At 35.4% G+C, this 21,213-nt stretch overlaps 1 protein-coding gene across 5 annotated transcripts in view; it reads right to left on the bottom strand.

Annotated features, from left to right (window-relative positions):
• Positions 1 to 21,213, bottom strand: part of pphln1 (periphilin 1) — a 93,629-nt gene that overhangs the window by 56,178 nt on the left and 16,238 nt on the right. For all 5 annotated transcript variants that reach the window (XM_015338994.2, XM_069192371.1, XM_015338996.2 and 2 more), the window contains exon 5: positions 16,284 to 16,345. In XM_015338994.2, coding sequence (XP_015194480.1) covers positions 16,284 to 16,345 — 62 coding nt within the window. The remainder of the gene's footprint in view (positions 1 to 16,283; positions 16,346 to 21,213) is intronic.

Genomic DNA, 21,213 nt, shown 5'->3' on the forward strand with positions numbered 1-21,213 from the left:
AGAAATATAGAAAATACCGTGCAACAACTTTTATGTGCCCTCTTTTAACATTCGGTAATGCAGAGAATCATTGACTTATACTGAGCATTCAAAAAGTTGAAATTTTTAAACAAAATACATTGTAGGAGTTGGTTTGACAGAATTAAATGTGTTTTTTTTTAAATCACTTGAATCTCAAAATGAAGCTCATGGTTGGGTTTTCTGCACAATTATATTCCAGTATCTGACCTATGGTCAGGAAAACAGAAACCATCAGAGGCTTCTGACACAAGAGCAAAGGCAAGGCACAGGAATGTAGGTTTAGTCAAGAAAAGCAAACTGAGTTCATGGCATTTTTTTCTAACAGTTATATCTTCGGAATTAAAAAAAAATCACACATTTACCAATTGTTTGACATAAAGTACGAAGGAGAAAGTAATTGTTTTATAAACCTAATTTATATGCTGCAAAGTGAAAAAAACACATGCCGGCCTTAAAATTTATGTTTTCATGTTTAAATCCAGACAATGTGATATACTGACAAACTGCACACTTCTTGACGATGCCTTTATGTATACACAGCTATTTTACAATTGTGTTTTCTTAAATATTTTCTGAAAGTGCCTTATTTGTTGTGACTTATCACACTAAGTCTTGAGTTGTATAAATTAAGTCAATACAGCACAGATCTGCAATCACTGCTATAAACTGCCAAAAAACAAAGGAAACCACTTAATAATATAATTAAGGTTACAATTAAGTGAAGGTAATTTGGCTTCTAGTAGCTTACTGATTCAAGGATCATGCCCAGGCATTCTGTGATGGATCTTATTGTAATAATAATAATAATAATAATAATAATAATAATAATAATAATAATTGCTTACACTTATATAGTGCTTTTCTGGACACTCCACTCAAAGCGCTTTACAGGTAATGGGGACTCCCCTACACCACCACCAATGTGCAGCATCCACCTGGATGATGCGACGGCAGCCATAGTGCGCCAGAACGCTCACCAGACACCAGCTATCAGTGGGGAGAAGAGCAGAGTAATGAAGCCAATTCATAGAGAGGGATTATTAGGAGGCTATGAATGGTAAGGGCCAATGGGAAATTTGGCCAGGACGCCGGGGTTACACTCCTACTCTTTTCAAGAAACGCCCTGGGATTTTAAATGATTTTAAAGGACCTCGGTTTTACATCTCATCCGAAGGATGGCGCCTGTTTACAGTATAGTGACCCTGTGACCCCGTCACTATACTGGGGCATTAGGACCCACATGGACCACAGGGTGAGCGCCCCCTGCTGGCCCCACTAACACCTCTTCCAGCAGCAACCTTAGTTTTTCCCAGGAGGTCTCCCATCCAGGTACTGACCAGGCTCACACCTGCTTAGCTTCAGTGGGCTGCCAGTTGTGAGTTGCAGAGACGTAAAACCGAGGTCCTGACTCTCTGTGGTCATTAAAAATCCTAGGGTGTTTCTCGAAAAGAGTAGGGGTGTAACCCCGGTGTCCTGGCCAAATTTCCCATTGGCCCTTACCAATCACGGCCTCCTAATAATCCCCATTTATGAATTGGCTTCATTACTCTGCTCTCCTCCCCACTGATAGCTGATGTGTGGTGAGCGTTCTGGCACACTATGGCTGCCGTCGCATCATCCAGGTGGGGGCTGCACATTGGTGGTGCTGGAGGGGGTTCCCCATTACCTGTAAAGCGCTTTGAGTGGAGTGTCCAGAATAGCGCTATATAAGTGTATAGCAATTATTATGATGATTATATTTTGAAACAAAATATATACAAAATGCATTTCTGCTGGTACTATGCTAAGTGGTTCCTTCATTTTGTGGACTTTCAGAAGCTGACTACTTTTTGCAATAGATCTATAACAAAAACATTCACTGTAAAGATCATTACGTAGCTTGTTTATTTCCATTATTGTAAGTCCTGATCCCTACATTTTTCCATACTGATTATTTGTTACTATATGACACACCGCTACACACAGCAGGGGTATAAATGAATTAAGGGCACCTGGTTTTCCTGACCTTTGTGTGAACTTAAATCTAGTCCCAAACAAAGAACAGGCCTAATATAGCCTTACAAAGTTTTATGACTTGGGGCCTGTTTAAAGTATCTGAAACCCAGGCTGCCCTGTGGTAACAAAATAAATTACTATAATAAAGTCTTTGAAATCATCCAATATTTTTGTTTTATCTCATTTCACTTTTATTTCCTAAATTGCTGAAATGATTTCATGGTAAAATGTATACATGAAACTTTAAGGAACTAAGTTACTGCTACCAAGGAAAATATAAATTAGTCCTGCATCAATATGATGTGGTACACACAAGACTTCATTTTTCCAATAAAGCATTTCAATATCTTTTTAGACAAAATCAGCTGATTTTTAACAGGTTAGTACATTTTAACAGAAAATTGGGCATGTTCTAAAAAAGGAACTTAAAGAGTTACAGGCTTTTTCATTACAGAAAACCATCTGTAATGCATGGTTAATTCCTTTAAGTTTAAAAAGTTTAAAAAAGAAACCGAATTCTTCCAATTTTTCCCCAACAGGACTCCTCAGGTAAACTAAGTTATCTGAGCATTCAAATCACACCTTTCACACTGGGTTCCAAACAAACAAACCACATTAAGTGAGAAAGAAATTTGCACTAGGGAAGCCCACATAAATGTGTATATTTCTTACAAGATATACAGTATAAAGTGTCTATTTTGTTCAAAGAAGAGTACATGGGAAAAGCAACATTACACCTTTGATACTTTTTACGGTTTTATTTTGAAGTTTACTAAAACTATGAGTTTTCAACTTTTTTAAAAATGCATTTTATTTTTAATGCATTTTCAACACACCTTTTATCTTCATATGAAATCTAAACTTAATCCAGGAAAATATTTAACATTACAATGTAACTCAACGTTAGTAGACCCTAATGAATTCCACAGAATACTAAACTGTGACACTGTAAAATGAACTTTAATAATAGGATTTTTTTTAAAATAATTTTTACAACAGTCATCATGGCAGATACAATCTAATCCTTTAAATGTATGTAAAATCCAAAGTTGAACTATTATGCATAATAACCATATATGTAGACTTAAAATTAACTTGCAAATTTTACAGAAAGGTAGTAGACATACATGTCAAGCCAGGCACAAAGACTGTCTTCTGTTACACTGTGTGGGTTTAACTACAAGCTTTGAAGTTACAATTTCTAGTTTGATAATCATAAAGAATACATCCTTTCAGGAAATTACTGTTCCAGTTCCCAAACCAAATCACAACCAGGGTTTAACTCCTTTTTATCATTATTAAAGGGACTGCTATGCCACTGGCTACTTAAAATCTGAACTGGGTGTATTATAGCTGTAAGTTCTAACATTGCATCTCACACTTGGATTCCAATCTGTACCCTGTTTGAAAGACATGTATTTATCTGTTGGCCTACTCAACCAAGCTAACATCCATGAAGCACGTTTCAGAGACCCCCCACACAAAGTTAAATTCGAACCATCAATCAGGCTACTTTCTTGTGGGTGATTCAATTTCTATGTTTCATAAACTTCTGAGACAGGATGTTGTAGTCCAATTGATAGAAGTAAAAGCCACTTTAAAGAAAGATGTAGCCACAAAATACAAAACTTGATTAATTTTTAAGCTCACATACAAAGGTGTAGGTGTTCCTAAACAAATATGGTATACCGCAAAGAAATCCCTTAAAAATCATTCTTATCATGTCAGGAAGAGGCACTGAAAAAAATACATGTATTATTTTTCTGAACGAATAAATTGTGAGTAGGCTTAACTATTTTCACATCTCTATTTTCTTTCATCCTTTAGCAATCTGCTAAACATCAGCCCATATTGACAAACATTTTTACTTGATTACACCATGGGAATCTCATGCAGATATCTTTTTACACTTGTTTTAATCATAAGGTCAAATTTTCCAAACCTGACCTATGCAAAAACTATATTTGATTAAAGCACTCTCCAAACATGATTTAATAAGGTTATTACCAATTATCTGATTCTTCAAAGCAACAGCCATCCTCTCAAAACATGAGGTAATAAACTAGAATGTAAAACATTCTACCCTTTCCAAATATGATTATAGAGGCTATATTTGATTAAAAAAGTTTACATGTCAAAATATTAAGAACTACCAGTTGAATAAATAGACTACCCCCAGTGGCCAGCACATGGTTTAATTAAGAGCGACATCCATGTTCTTAACTGGCACAAATGACCCCCAGATCTCAATCATCAATGAAAATTAATACGTCCAGTGGAATGCTTAATTTCACACACCATAAACTGTCTTAATCTATGGTGTTTGTAGGTATTTTGTCACTGTAATGAAACAGAAACGGGTGTGATCATGCAGTCTTTGGTTTTGAAATGCTTAATTTAAGTGTACAGAAAAAAAATGTAGGTTATACTTTCTACAAGCACTATTTCAATAATTATCAATAATAATGCACCCCTACCATAAAGACACAATAAACATAATGTGCAAGTAAATATCAGCATACAGTGTTTCCTGCAAATGTATTAATACCCCCAATGAAACAGGGAAAAAAACAAATGAGTTAATGGGAACATTGAATAAACACCAAATATATAACAGAATGAGTTACAAATTGCATTCTGGACCTTGCTTAAAAATTCTAAATAGACTGTACTATAATTATAGTAGCACTGCACAGAGCAAAGTCATACGGTACCTGTAAAAATTGGACTTTCCAAAAAACATGAGCATCACATTTATTCACAATTCTAAGCAATCCTTTTATTTTCTAAGCACAACTGAAACCTCTAGAACTATATAAAGGCCTCCGAAAGTTTCCTATTATAGTAGTATAGTGTTGCAAGACCGACACATTAATCCTCCATTACAGGGTCCCTGAACCCTATTTACTATAACCTGAATATTAACAAAACCATTAATAAAAATATGAAATCATGAAACTGGTGCCGAGGCCGGACCAACTTAAGTATAACAAGCCTTCCTACCCTAACTTGGTCCATAACATGCTTTGACTAAATGTAATCTCCCGTTGTTGTAATCTTAATGGTAACTATTACCTTCCAGTGTAGTGTCAGTTATTTAAAGAATAAGGCTACAGCTATAGTGGTAACTATGCCAGGAGGAAGATACAAGTGTATCTTGATAAAAAGCTGAAATCGCTATGAAAACAGGCTGAGAGGCATGTTATTCAGGAGGCAACTGCAAATCTAAAATAAACTGTTCTCTGATCTCCTGCACAAACTGGCAGCTTTAGGAGCCAAAGTGTTGAAAACTTCCATTCAAGGCTGCCTGCATGAGCACCACGTTCATGGTTGGGATGCAAAGACAAACCACAAAGAGACAACTCTACATTTGCCAAAACTACATCTGGATGATGTAATGGAACCGATGTCTCATGATCAAATGAAACTTTTTTCGGCGTGGCTATTGAGAAATACGGAGGTGGGTCTAGATGGGTCCAGAGTCCTGGAGCCCTAGGGAAATCGCAAATTCCAACATGTACTAGGACAGTTTTGCACACCTGGTTCCTTTAGCCAAGAAACTCAAGCCTGGCTGAAAATGGACATTTTAGTCTAACAATAATCCAAAGCATACATCTAAATCAACAAAGAAGTAGCTAACTACTAACTACTGGGCTGTGAATACTGTGACCCTTGTGTTTTCTGTACACAAATTACATACTGATGACAAATATGGCTTTTCCCCATGCTGTGCAATGCTATTAAAATTAGAGTATAATATTTTTTTTTCAAGCAAGACATTAGCCAGTACATAAGAAAAAAAGATATAGAAAGATTTATGTCATAGGGGTACAAATTAATCAGGAAGGCACTAAATATTTATACGTGATATACATATAAACTATTGTCTATAAAATGGGTTTGTTTTACTATGTCAACAATCAATTAGAGAAAGTGCAGTACTGTCAAGATAGGAGAACAACTGCCTAAAGCACATACCCCACATAGCTCAGTCAGTATATAACCACTGTTACCTTGGCTTACATGTATCCAGGTCCAGACTAAAAGCACTAGTGTTTATTTACTCAGGACAGGTGCTGCTAAGATAGCTCAGGCATGTATCCTTGTTGGGTGTCTGGGGAAGATGAAAGATGAAGAACTCCAACCAGAAGAAACATGCAAAGACATAGGAGTAGGATCACATCCTTTTACTGAATATAAAGGGAACATAAGCACATCACAGCTCTTTAAGTAGATTTAAGGCATCTGAAGAAAATCAGAGGAGACAGAAAAGTATTTGACTTTATGTAACCATAAGGTACAAGAAAACTGTCATTAAAACAATAACTGTCAGAAAATTAATTATTTACCATATTGAAAATACTAGTTTTAATTCTACTATTACTTTTGTTCATGATATCAGAGATAATTTTTAAGCTGATAAATGTCCGACTCATAATGCATAAAATGTAGATTTGTAGATCTACAGATAGATTTATAATGCTGATTCCAAAACTACAAAAATGTAGCAACGTTATTAAAGTAAACTTGGTCCTAAGCATACAGACAATTGAGATGTAAACATCTCTGCATACAAACTAGCTCCCATAAAAAATGAGAAGAATTTCACATGGTAGGACAGCAAAGGCACTCAGAATAAATGAACACCCAACTGAGGACCACTCACTAGTGCGAGACGATGTGCCTCAAGGCTACTGGATACAGTGACTCACTCAGGGACAGTGTGGTTTTGTTTATGTTGATATACAGATTTTGCCTTGGGATTTTGTTATTTTGAGTACTCCAAGCCCATAAAAATAGTGGCACAAGCGGAAAGTGACAAAGATGTATTAAATCCTAAAAATGAAGGGCAATAATGTTTTAAATGAATGTGGATATCATAAAAAGGTATGGAAAAGGTGAAATGCCATCTCAGAACGGCCTTAATCATTTATCTACTGGAATAACTACTAGGGACAAAGAAAGAATTCTGGAATTTGTAATACCTTCCATACCAATGCAGTCAACAATAATTATGAAAAAAGATGTGGTGCTACAGAGCTCATCACATTACAGGAAACTTGGTTTTGGCTTAAGAACAACTTAAGGTATGAACCTGGATTTGGAACATAACCTATTCTGAAGTCAACAGTGTGCAGTTAAAGGCATAAAATCATACCATAAGATAACTGCACCTAAAAGGGGAACTGCAGCTCCAATTTCTCAGCTGGTTTTTAAATCTCAGTAACAAAATAAATTAATTGATGGTATCGCAAAATTTTACAAATTCCACACAAATCATGAAATTTGCACTGTACCTCGCCATGTTGCCACAGGCAAGAACGAGAGTGTGTGCAAATTGTGATGTGAAGCGGCCCTTTCTGCTTACTAGTCACTATAATAACTAATGTAACGTAGTATAGGAGGAATAAGTGCAGATTGTGCAGCAGACACTGGAAGAGGTTTTTAAAGAGCCTGCCTTTTTACAATGTAAACTCACCTCAGAAGTTTGGTTGCCTCTTTATGAATTACAGAATATGGTGCTGCACAAATCCAGAAATGTGGTCTATTTTGCAATGTAAATTGAAGGTTTTATACATTACTGTATACGATACAGAAAAATAAAAGCAGTCAGCGATTATTTTAAATATATTTATAAATATATTTACAATAAATACCATAACTTATAATGAATAAAGAAATAACACAAAAGTTCACTTATCCAAGAGTCCCTATCTTTCAATGGGCTTCCGTCACTGTCATGTAGATTGTTGTTTCTAGGATTTCCCTTTCAATTCATGTCCACCAAAACTGATGAACAAGAAGCAAAGTTAAATATCCCTCAATGAACAGTAAATCCAAATATATATCGTATAAATCCTGTTCGCAAGTATAAAATGACTTTAAAACACGTTGAATCCCTCCATGCTCAAACTCTGTCCGTTACTCTCCCAGGTCAATTCAAACTCCCCCCACAAAAAACTTCTAGACCTTTTTTTGTCGCATGTTCCTTTTTAACGATTTACAGAATCATTCCAGTAAATCCTGGTCAAGAAAATTCAAGATAACACTAATTATTTACATAAAGCAATGTTATTTACAAATGATGAATATTCTAGTAAAATCAAAAATATTTTCAAATGTAATTATTCATAACACTGTGCTCGCTTTTCTTTTATTGTATTTTGAAACGCACTCATCAATGCCGATTCTTTCTAACACTGAAATATAGAAGTAACATTGCAGCTCCCCTTTATCTGAAGGCCTACCCTAAAATGTCTTCTAAGAAAAAAATGACTCCATTAATGAAACCGCTACCAAAATGTGCTTGGGTCATTCAAGCACTAAATAATGGACAGGTCAGTTCTGGGGTCTGCAGTAAAGCATAAGGTGCAGCTCTGGAAAAAGGTGTCTTTGTTTTTACTATCTAAACTTATCCTTATGAGGTCACAAACTAGACAAAGGAGCAAGCAGATTGGCCACTGCTGTCACTGTCTCCCCCTGCTATGCACAGCACTGGTGCACTTCACCGCTTCCCTTTCGCTCAGTACTGAAACTGTATGAACATGCATGCCAAATTCAGCAAAAGTCAATTAAGCTCCAGGTTGCAACCATATAATATGACTTTAGCTGCTTGGCTGGTTTTTTGGCACCTCCGTGCAGGGTCACTGTGAAGCCCTTCCAGTGTAATCAAGCTGTGCTCCTGGGAGTTCCTCTCCTAAGACTTCCTGCCAGCATTTCCTGAAGGCTACCCAACCAGGGTTAGGCCATCCACCTCCCGACCACACTAATAGCTGAAAGCTGGGCCCAGTTGGGTGCCCTCAAATCCCCTCCACGCAGGTCATCAGCCTTGTTCCCCTGCTTTTCAGAGATAGGAATTTTACTTGCCTTCATACAATTTTGGCAAAGCAAAAACAGTTACAGAGATGAAGAGTGTAAAAAAAATGATGTAACTGAGATACAAAGTAAAGAACTTAGAAAAATACTGATTTAACCACTTCCCATCGAGGAAATTAACAGAAACAAATATTTCAGGATGGCTAATGTCAGGGTAGGACACACACGGCATGGTGGGTAAGGACGTGGTTTGTTTAGAATACAAATCAATGACAAAAGCCAAACATTTTATCCCAGTAAACTATTTAACATATTCTATTTTAAAATAAAATTATGAAAAATTAATTTAACATTTCATTGCATAAATATCAATCTAATATCTAAACAAAACAGATGGGATGCATTTTTAAATTAATAACAATATATGGACTATAACCTACAGGAGAAGGCAACAGAAAAAAGTGGAAATTTGTAGAATTGTCCCTATTCTGGAAGGTGTTTAATTTATTGGAACTGAAATATACTCAGGAGCACAGTGCACCAAAAAAACACATAAATCATAGCTTATTGCTTTCTCATTTTTTATATTTAATCAAGCTTGGTTTTCAACTTAAGAAAATTGAAATTAACAGGGCCTTTGATGGTTTTCCATTGCAGGACACTACTGCCCCCTACTGCATTCTTGTAAGAAATACAGGTAAGAATCAAGTTTTTGTGAAGTGGCTGACATCTTAAATCTTTAGTATGCACTTTATGATTTTAGGAATCTTTCACTATTTTTGTATTTTTTATAAAATAATTTTATTGCTGTTCTTTAACATCATATATTCACAAAGGCAAGAAGGACAGTAAAATATTCTTGATAGTTTAGCTGCTAGTATTGATTGAATAATTGAATTTTTATTTCCTTGACTCTCACCACCCAGAAATGTTTATAATTCACAGGTCCTCCATGGTGTTATTTTCCATTCAATGTAAGTCACAGGATGTACAATTTCCTTCATCCTGGTGAGGTTAATGGTTCACAGACATTTCACAACACTTAATACTAAAGGATATATTTCCTTTACTCAACAGAATCCTTTGAAAAGACCTTTATACTTTTTTCATTTTATCCTTCATCTCTATTTTGCTTAAGTTACACCATGTAAGTTAAAAACACATCATAGCAGACCTTTTCTTCTGGTTTGCCATTACTAATCAAAATAAATACTTCTATGAATAGACCTCTATTTTCCAGAAATCTGCAACTTCACTTTACACAGGTTATGGTTCACTGTATCTCAATCTTGTTTTGTCTGTATGGACAGTTCAAGAAAATAACCGTCTCCTTGAACATTAATTTGTTCAATATTCAAAACCGCCCACTGGGTTACACTGCTTAATGGACAGCATGTAAAAAAAAGATCCTTTGGAGTTGTAAAGACCTAAGGGGAATTCATGACTCACCCTTATGTGTATGGAGACATACACAACAGAATAATCAATGGATCTGTTTCTGTACAATCTTCAAAGCTTCTACTGACAGGGCTCTGTCAAGTCCAGATATGCATGTCAAATGTCACATATTTTGTTATAGTGAACTATGGATATGGTTCAAGAAAAAACAAGACAATTTGCACAAATGATGGAAAATCATTTTGAAGACTTTTACGAAGGTGTCCAGTTTCATGTTTTGCAGTGCACGAATAAAGCATTAAAAGAAAAAAAGTGAGCATACTAAGGCTAATATTAATGAGTTATGTACAAAATACTGTATTTAAAACCCACACTAATGAAGTCACTAAACATTCTCCAAAATGCAGACAACACTTATTTTTTTTTATCTCAACAGCAGGGAAAAACATGAGTCACAAACTACAGAGATCTAAACTATCTGAACTATTTTACTTTAGGTTCTTAATGAATTCACAACTTTTTCCAAAAGAGCTATTAAACCCAGTGTCCTGGCAAAAGACAACTCTATGTAACTTCCTAAAGTTCCCCGTAATTAAACTGGTGAAACACTTTTCAGCCTGAACTGTTCATATCGTGAGGCTGCTGGATGAAGTGGTTTCCATTCTATGTATTAATCCAGTAGAAGCAATGGGAAGAAAAGTGATATACACAGTTTTATGAAAAAGCATTCGGCCCCTTTCAGATGTGCTGAATTTTTGCATATTTTCACTTCTGAATGTTACAAAAGCTTCATGTGGGTCCTAGACATATATAAAGGGAGTCTACATTAACAAATAACACCAAGTTTGGTGATAGATTCATTTATTTGATATAGTCATCCAACATCCAATGTTCCTGTGTGAAAATATTAACACCACCTTAGTTAAATCAATTCAATTAAATGGGTTACTAGGACAAGCTATGTGAATACTTTATTACACTATTAGTGCCGATCTGGGACAGCCCTGCCCTTTATAAAACCTACAAACGTTGGCTCTCATCATCACAGTGAGGTTCCCTACAAAGAATCTAGAAACATGTGCTTCTCAAAGGATATTCTTGAAGACCTCCTTAATGATGCCTGTGTGCAAAAAGGTTGTAAACCATTTCTAAAATTCAGGGGCTCGACAAATCCACAGTCAGAGACATCATTATTTACGTATAGGTATTTGCATATATTTCTTGAAAGATGGTAATTTTTTTTTAGTGCAGAGAAAATATTTTCGTTTTTACAATAATCTGATCAGTTTATAACATTAAATAAAGTCAATACATTGTTATAATTTACTGCCAAAACATTATGAAAAGTTGTAAAGGGAGAAAGTTCCCTGCACATTACTGTGGCTAAATTAGCTAGTGATCTGAACATCTGAACAAATACAGTCTTGTGTATCAGCTACACAAACACCAATGTTGTGCACATCTGTAAATCCATTACAGGTACAGGCAGAATCCAACGACACCTATAAAAAGCAATCTAGGTCCACTTTTGCCAAGTGCCAAACTCAATAGAATAACACTGGACAATATAGTACTGCATCAGGAATCGTTAAAGCTGAAAACAACCTGCAGTTCATTTAACCAACTCAGAGAAGATGGAACTCTATGTTCATGTCTGCAGAGAGACTTCTGCGCATACTGAGAGGATAAGGAGACGGAGCAATCAAGAATATTGTGGACAGTATTCAAAATGAGCATCATGAGCATTTCTTTGCAAAAAAAAAGATGATAATGCTGCGTGTATAAACTTTCCTTTATTGGCTAAATCAAGCAGAGATGGCCTCCCTGACCTCTGAGAAATATGTTTAATTTGTATATAAATAAGGAAAGAAGTAGAAAATAATTTCTCTTCCTTATCATGTGTTCAGTTTAATAAAGCTGTAATGTGATTACAGTCTGATTTAATTTTAAATTTGTGTTGAGAAGTAAATGTAACCATAGGTGTATATAAAATAATGCAACTAAAATATAGAAATGGTGTGAAATGGAGTAAGAGCAGAATTCCGTGGGTAGAATATAAACAGTTATGTTTTACTTCTAATGCATAAGTACTGTTGTAAGATGATACATCCGTACTTTTTTAGAAGGAAACTTACTTATTTATGGATTTTGCAATGGTAGTTTTAAAGTTTAATACTAGTTTTCATTCCTGACTATACTGGATATGTTATATGGCATCACAATATGATCCTGGGCCCCTAATACAGTACGTAACAGCATTATCTGATATTTGTACTGATACTTATAAAGAAGTTATAAGGCAAATTTACTACCCAAATACAATTGTACAATTGATACAAAAAAGCTAATTCAAGATGAATTATTGTGTTAAATTCATGTAGATATAGTTTAACAAATCTGTTTAAGTGACAAACATCTATAGGGTTTTCTTTCTGATTCACCCTAGATTTCTATTCAGGTTTCTGAAGCATGGAGACCCATTAGTATTAGGAATGCACATTTTTAACAAGCACTATATAAAAGAGATTGCCAAAAATGATCTAGACTAGCTTAGGAACAAGGTAAAAGATATTCACGTGCATGATTCAAGTTACTCCATCAGACATAAGCGTGTTCAAAAGTCATGCATAATCCAAAAACTTGTGATTCACATTTTTAAAATGTTTAATGCAATGCAGTATTTTATGGATTAGTTCTTCAAAAAGTTACAAAAATGATTTTCTTTGGTCTTCAAAACTTATGAAATTGCAAAAGTGAAGCACGCCCAAAATTCTAAATCAAAGCTTAAAAAAGCGTGCAAGACAGTTTAAATCATAACATGTAATCTCCCACATTCCTAAATGTTGCCTGCTAGTGGTGTTATAAGCCAAGGAAAGACTGTAAGAAGCAAATAAAACATGCTTTTAATTTTACAACCAGACTATGTGTAGCCACAGACTACATACATTTTCCTGGATTCTTTCATTAAACGTATTCCAGATCATTCCAGTTATAAGACGCTGCTTTCAAAAAATATTAAAAGTACTTATTTTCTTGCTTCTACACTAACTTTCCCTTTTGAAGGCGGCCCTGTTTATTTTTCTGACAGTTTAAGCAATTAAAAAAAAAATGTGCCAAGCAGCAATTTTCCAAACTTCGTTTATGAAAGAAAAATCCACAAATACAAGACTTGCTTGAAAACTATAATTCACTGCCAACCACTACATTGTTTTCCTTGGGTTACTGCCTTCTCCGTCTTTAAAAGAGGCTCTTGTCCAGTTCTGCCTGATGTCTGCCAAGTTCAAAAGGCAGAACATAGAAGACTCCCATTTTGAAGACCATTTTAGACTAAAAAGCATTAAAAATGGAAATGATTTTAATTGCAAAATTTTTCATTGCAAAAATGCACATTTACAAATCAGTAAAACCTTTTCATGCACTTCATTTTTGAAAAATCAATTTTCAATCACTTGGTTTGCAGACACACAAATGTAGGTGTAACTGTGGTGCTCATGTGTTGCTGCACCTGTGACTTGTGGAAGCTGAAGAAAACATGCACTAACCATGTAGTTCGAGTAGATACCTGCGTCAGCATGCGCAAGCCACAAAGAAACAAGTAAAGGTTTACTCCATGCTGAAAAGAGAAGGAAACGAAACGCAACATTCCAACTGTGGAGCCTTCTTCGGATCTCGCACCCAAAGAAGGCTCCACAGCCGAACGTTGGATTTCCTTTCTTATCTTTTCAGCATGGAATAAACCTTTACATGCACTGACCAGGGCGGCCCCAAGTGGCACAGACGAAAAGGGAAGAAGCCATTGGGAAGCTGAGGGTGTCTGGTGACACCTGCAGTAGCAATATATTCAGGTGGGTTCAAGTCATGAATGACAGTGGCCAGGGCGGCAAAATGTACATACCTCCATGGAAGTACATCCTTTAGAGGCATTTGTGGGATTGACATTGTTATGCATTACAGACTGCTAAATAGACACCTAGACAGCACATTGGCGAAACCAGCTCCCATACAGAGGAGTTGGAGATGGCTGCTCCAGAATAAAGTATCAGAGCCTTCTACATACTTTGACTTGATGTTGAATAACTAGGATAGGTCAACATGTCATTCTTGGGCACAATGACACCCTAAACTCAAACAACTCAAACACAAACTGTTTTTGAGTTGTGATCAGTGAGAAATCACAGCTCAGTCTGTTCTGACAGACAAAAGATAGACAGAGACGCAATGAAAGTGATCATTCACATGGGTTACACGTGTAGACCAGGCAGAGATGCCATAATATGCACTGCATTACAGTGTGAATGGATATCAGTTAATGATGGATTTTTGCCTGTGAAATGTTATAGAGCTAATGTTGTATTCCCAAATGCTGCATATTACTTTGTGTAGTGAGGAAAAGAATAATATGTAATTATTCTCTTATAACTACATTTAATATGTGTGTTTTGGTATAGTGCATTTGTGTAATGGACACGTCACATTGACCTGTCTGACTTTTCTTGCCCGGCACAATGTGCTGGTTATGGCCTTGTTACCATTCTGACTCAACAGGACCTCCACAGAGCACCTCTAGGACATATTAAATCAGCATAGGTGCTCTAAGAACCTATGATCATGTACACTTTCTGAGCTACATGTAGAACATCAGGCTAGGCAAAACAGGATTTATTAGAGAGAAATAAAATCTGTAATAAAGTAAATGCCATATCAGGTACAAGCATTTCTAGGGCATTTGAGATTCTGAACTCGTTCTTTGAAAAAAATGGACCTTATTGGAAATTGACTCATTTTGATGTAAAGAAGGATTTAAAAATGAATGTGTCATAAGTGCCCCCAGCATAATATGCGGTCCACTTGTCCTGCTCACAACACAGACCGATCTGTATTTTGACTCTAAACCGATTTACTGGGACTTTAATGCGACTCAATGCATTTAAAAACAACTGGAAAATGTGATTTTACTGGCTACCTACAGGAAACTAAGAAAAAAACTAAAACAAATGTACTGTTAATAAGTGTAGAAAGTTAACTAGTTAAATTCTAATTAAGGCTTCAACAATCAGATTTCTCTAAATATCTCCTTTAATTCAACTAAGTAATTTAAAATCAAGTGATTTCTAACTAATCTACCTGATCTGCTGTATTATACAAATGGCTACTTTAATTTAGTAGCAGATAAAGTGGATCTCCTACATGTGAATCAATTTGAGTATGTTGGATGAAAAGCACTACGTTGAAAAAGAAATGCTCACAAAATAACCTACTTGGAAAATATTCTGACCTGAACTATCACTTAATTATTTTCCTTTTCTTGAGAGTAGCTTTAATGTTCTTTAAAGCATGTGTATACTAGAATAATATCAGAAAAGTAGAGCTATTGAAAGGAATGAACAGGAGAGTTTTAAAAGTGACAATGTTTCACTACACATTATAAGTGAGTTTTATGTGTAAAAAATTTGGTTTTCTACAATTAAAGTTCGCTAAACTAAAAACCTATAGTTACACATAAATATTAATTCATAAAATTTTCCTGCAGGAAACAAAGATTAAATGATAAAAAAGCTTACACAAATGAAACCTTACTGGATATTTCTGACAAAAGCATCTGCTTACAATGTATGATGTAGAGTCACTGTTCGGGGTACTAAATTATCATTATCAAAACTGAGAAAAGCACAGTTACAGTCAGCAGGGCAATTTCAGTGAGTGTTGTCTATCCCAGCGTTGGCATCTGAGCCATGCTGCTCTCGTTCCAAAGAGAAAAAAGCAGCAGCTGTCATGACAGCATGTGTTTTCAGGATGCTATGTGCCTATATATCTTTAAAGATGAAGCAAGAGGATGCCAATCTGGGTTTAAAAAGGTTTGTGTGGAATAACGACAAGCATTAAAACAACCAATACAAACAAGAAACACAACCACTAGTGCGTATCCACGTCTTGCAAAATGCTTACTTTCTCAACCATATTCAGAAGCGGTCAACTCATACAAGAATAAAACACTTTGAATCAATAAAAGTTATTTCAGAAGTCAGCATTTGGGCTGAATATGACAATTTTACCTGAATTCTACCATTCTTGACCCATGGTAGTCTTCTATTGGCCTTCGGTAGTCCGGATCTTCCTACAGGAATTAACAAAACATTCCTTTCAGTATTAATAATCTCAAAACTGAAGAAATTACTAATTTTGGATAACAGAATATTAAACATTTCACATACTTTATGATCAGCTTTACATTCAGTCAGCACACTGTGCAAACTATAGACAAATTTTCTATACCATGTGAATCCCTGAGATTTTCCCGTTACTTTTTCTCACCAAACAGGTCAGAAAAGCTTCTGAGAAGAATTTCAAAGGCGATTGTCAAGATGTGCACATGGGAGGCAAATCAGTGTTAGACAAATCAAGAAAGTCTCAAGGTAAATCTTTATGAAATGTATAACATACATCCCCACTTCATTTCCTCTGTCTTATATTCCTTCAGGTTTTATTTTCGAAGCTGAACTATTAAGTAAAGGTCAAGTTTACTTTATTGTTCAAATTGTCACTTATTTTATTGCATCTTTAGCACATTTCCTTTGTTCCTTTGTTAATTATATCCAAGGACCTTGGTCCTTGTGTCTACACTCTGTTTTAATGTACAACGAAGTGTACAAATACCTGAGGGAGAAGGCAGTCAGGGTCTCCCAGGTGTTTTACATAACCTTATCATTCTAGCACCTAGCCTACATTTCAGAATGTAAATCTGAGTTTTTAAATCTCTCCTGCAGTGAAAAAGCAAGGTTTGTTCACATACTGAAAAGACAATCTACAGATTTACACCACGTCATTTTGCTGTTTTCCAAAAGGGTTACAAATTTCAGTTTGCAAAATAACATGCATCACTTCATAGTGACCTAGAGTCTGATAAAGGTACTACTAAGTTCTTAAACATTCTTAATCTGAGGTAAAAAAACAACTATTAATCATCCCCGTTCAATGAAGAGAAGCACCAAGTCCATGTAAAGCAGTCACTGTGGAATGAAACACAGTTGAAATAATATTTGGAAATCAACAGCCACAAACGCTGATATTCAGACTTTTATTCTCCATCTTGAAATTTCTGGAACTGAATTAACATACCTATCCTTACTGCTTTTGGAAATATTTTGTTGTACAGCAAAATTAAAAAATAAAAAGAATATAAAAGTTGAATATTCAAAAAAATGTAAAATGTTATATGCTAATAAACATTTAAGCAAGATACCAAGGGGTTCAGTCTTTTTGCTTGCTAACACAAAACATTACTAAGACATTTGCTGTGAAGAAATATAAAATAACTCTTCACCTTAAAGGAATTCAATTGAATTTCACTGAATATATCTTACAAACAGCGCCTTTGAAAAGCATTCACCTCTGCTGAACAGTTTCAAATAGTGGTGCATTATGATCAAATTTTTTAATGCACTGAAATTATTTTTCCTCTTGATTCACACAACATACACAACACTTTAAAGTGGAAAAATATCTGTGTAACAAAAATTTATGAAACATGAAAACCAGTCTTTGCTACTGAAAAGAATTTCCAATGCTATCATCACCCTGCTTCATGGTCTAGTTGGTTTTACAAGGATGATGACCTGTGTTTAGTTTGCACTAGGCAATAGCAATTTGCATTGAGGCCAAATAGTTCAATTTTTGCCACATGGTCGCAGGGCCTTCAGGGCTTCCCACATGCCTTTTATAGTTGTTTTATAGTTTTCTAGATTGCAATGATTCATTGGCATTATATTTAATTATAATTTTATAAATATACAAAGGTATATTTAAAAAAAAATGTATATACAGATGAACATGAAGCTCACATTTCGGATTTTTGTGTTTACTGAGCTTCAACATTTTTACATCCATTTATGCAAGAGCAAATCCCAGAAGACCAGCAAAACATCTAGATGTGGGAGGCACAGCCTAGCCTTGGACAGACAAACTGTCTCTCTCTATTCCAGGAAGATTCCTGCACTGTGTATTAATTTAAACTGTTTTTGCTTAACTCCTTTACACTACCAGACTACTGAATAAGTTAAAACCTGTATACTATGCACCAGCAGAAATTCCAAGTAGCATTAAGCATTCAATTTTGATCTCTTCCAAACTAAATTACACAGTAGTATATAAGAAAAATAATACTGTAATGAGATGGGGAGGGTATAAAGTTTGCACTTCACATTTTATTGCACTATTCAAAGCCTTATCCAAACACAGGTATCATTCAAAGTGTCAAGTGAACTACAGCAGGTAAACACAGATGATCAAAGGGGGTTTCTGGTTTACTTTGGTTACTTAACTTCAGGGTAAATCATTAGAGTATTCAACAGAACACAGTATAAAATAGATACAGAGAAGAAGGAACACCATCACCCTCCACTTCATCTAAGTTTGTGCCATGCAAGTGGACATTATTCTTAATCTTGAGACCAGATTCTGGCTAGGTAACCCTAAACTTATTCTAGAGACCTTGCTGTCCTAGTTATTAAAGAACATTTTTATATCCTTTACTGTGAAATCCTTAGACTAAAAATGTTTTCTCCTAGTAGGTGATGCATTTTTAGAATAGGGGGATAGATTTCCATTCATTTTTGGGCATCCATCTTCAAGAAAGGGGGGATTAAGTCCTGAGTCATTCTTTTATTTTGGGTTAGCACCCTTGGTTTCTGCATCTGTAGAACACATGCCTCTGAGACACACTGTATGTATGAGTTTGTGATGTATACTGTGAAATATTCTATGTTGTTGAGTGGTGCTATTTTATTAATATTTGTTTGCTCCAATACTGTGCTAAAAACATGTCTACCTATGTGTTTTCTTTTGCTGAAAAGTCTGTATTACAATATTGATGCAAAGATGAACAAAGATTTACCAAACCAAGATGAAAGTACAGTTTGCCAAGATAGAGTCAATTGCTTCACTCTGACTGTAAGGGGATCAGCATCAACTGTCATTTCAGTTCTGAATCACAATTACTGAACAAAAAAAATCAATTATGTATAAGTCTATGAAATATTTTACAGGTTTCATAAACTAAGGATTACCAACTACAACCCAACAGACTAAAACTAATAATCACTTGTCCTAAGTTAATTATTACAGAGGTTAACAAGATGTCCCTCAGATTCCTGTTTTCACATCTGGTAAAATACGTATTTTAGATTATATTTTACATTTATGTGTACTGACTTCTGTGCTATTATAAGCTATATTTAACTGTAATTGTAATTATTGTAAACTGAAAATTATTTCTCTAGACTCTGTTTTCATTATATAAATATGAGAATTACTGTAAACAGAACATGAATATGTAGACTACCTTGTCTACAACAGCTACAACGGTAACTGAAACATACAAAACCAAGCTACTAGAAGCAGCAGTAGCTGCTTTTCAAGGACCCAGATAAGCAATCATTAATGTAAGCAATTCACTAGCAGAACACTGCATGTTTGCCCCCTAGTGGAATATAGAACAACATGTATACCGTATATATTAAAAAACAGTAATTCTAGATTAGATTTTTACTAGAAATTGGCGGGAAAAAAAGAACCAATGGAGGTTAATTACACTTTTATTAGCAAAAAGAATTGAGAAACAAAGAACATCTTCACTATGGAATCTTCTTTGGCTGTGTCACACCAACTTTTCTTTTGCAATTTTTGGTGTACTTTCAATTAAAATATAACAAAGAATTTTTTCTAAGCAGAATCTCCATCAACTGCTAAAACTGTCTTAATTCTGGATAGCATAAGCATTGCAGCTCAATGCAAGTACATCCAGTCATCCGGAGTAGTGCTACACATTGATGGTGGTAGAGGAGACTTGTACCATTACCCGTAAAGCACTTTGAGTGGAGAACATTATTGTTGTTAATTATTATTAGCATTATTAATAGTAATACATTGCTAGAGCAGTACCTGCATACTCACATGCTTGAGAGAAATGCTGCAGAGATATACATTAGCAGTACTAAAGAGGAAGAAGAAAGAGTACCCCCAAACAAATGGAGATCGGTAAAAATACCTGTTCACAGAGAGCTGTTGATCCCAATGCTGAAAAAAAATCCAGACTTTCTTTTTAGGATCTCTCTATTTGTTTGCAAATTTAACTCCTCTCCCCCAGATCTCCATTCATTTGGACACTCTTTCTCACCTGTTGTAGGGAGATTCTCCCTCCCACGGCCCTTTGTTCGGCTGTAATTTATATAGGCATACTTTCCTCTTTCTCTCAGCCTAACACCTGAAGGCTTAACAGCTGTAATGTTGTTTTTTCAGTTGTTCTACTTTTCAGCATGAAATGAACCTTTACTTGTACCTATCCACACACTCAATCACTTTATCAGATGCTACTCCTCAACCCATTATCAGAAAGCCCCCTCTTCCTTGTAAGGGCTGCAGTAACCCAGAACCTATGCCAGAAGTATAGGGCGGAAGGCAGGGCTGATATTCAGGAAACAGATAACAGAGCAACAGCAGAGCGTAAGGCATTATAAAGAGAGACTTTTAAATATGTTTAAAATATAATAAAAGGAACATATTTCAAAATATTGAATGGTTGTCTTCACAACTCCAAAAAATATAAAATCCAAATAATGTCTTAGTATGAACACTAGGGGGCATCAAAGGTAAATTTGATGTGGTGCTGTGCTACCATGGCAGAGTTACACTACAGAAAAAAATTCCAGTAACATTTTACTGTATACATACTATGAACTATACAATGGATCTCTCTCTTTCTTTCTTAGTAGTTCTCATTTGTAACTATATACTTCCTGAGAGAGGAAGAAAATTACATCAATTTCGGCATTATGATACAAACACAACATAGTGTATGAAAGTATGACAGCAAGGCTTGACAGTGGTGGATGAGCTGACCGTACACGTTAGTGTAGAAAACCTAAAATCACTTAAATCAAATTGTAGAATTCCTGTGACTATACAGTGCACAACAGAAAGCTGAAAGTA

This window comes from Lepisosteus oculatus, chromosome 7 (assembly GCF_040954835.1).
Source record: "Lepisosteus oculatus isolate fLepOcu1 chromosome 7, fLepOcu1.hap2, whole genome shotgun sequence".
NCBI classification, from domain to species: domain Eukaryota; kingdom Metazoa; phylum Chordata; class Actinopteri; order Semionotiformes; family Lepisosteidae; genus Lepisosteus; species Lepisosteus oculatus.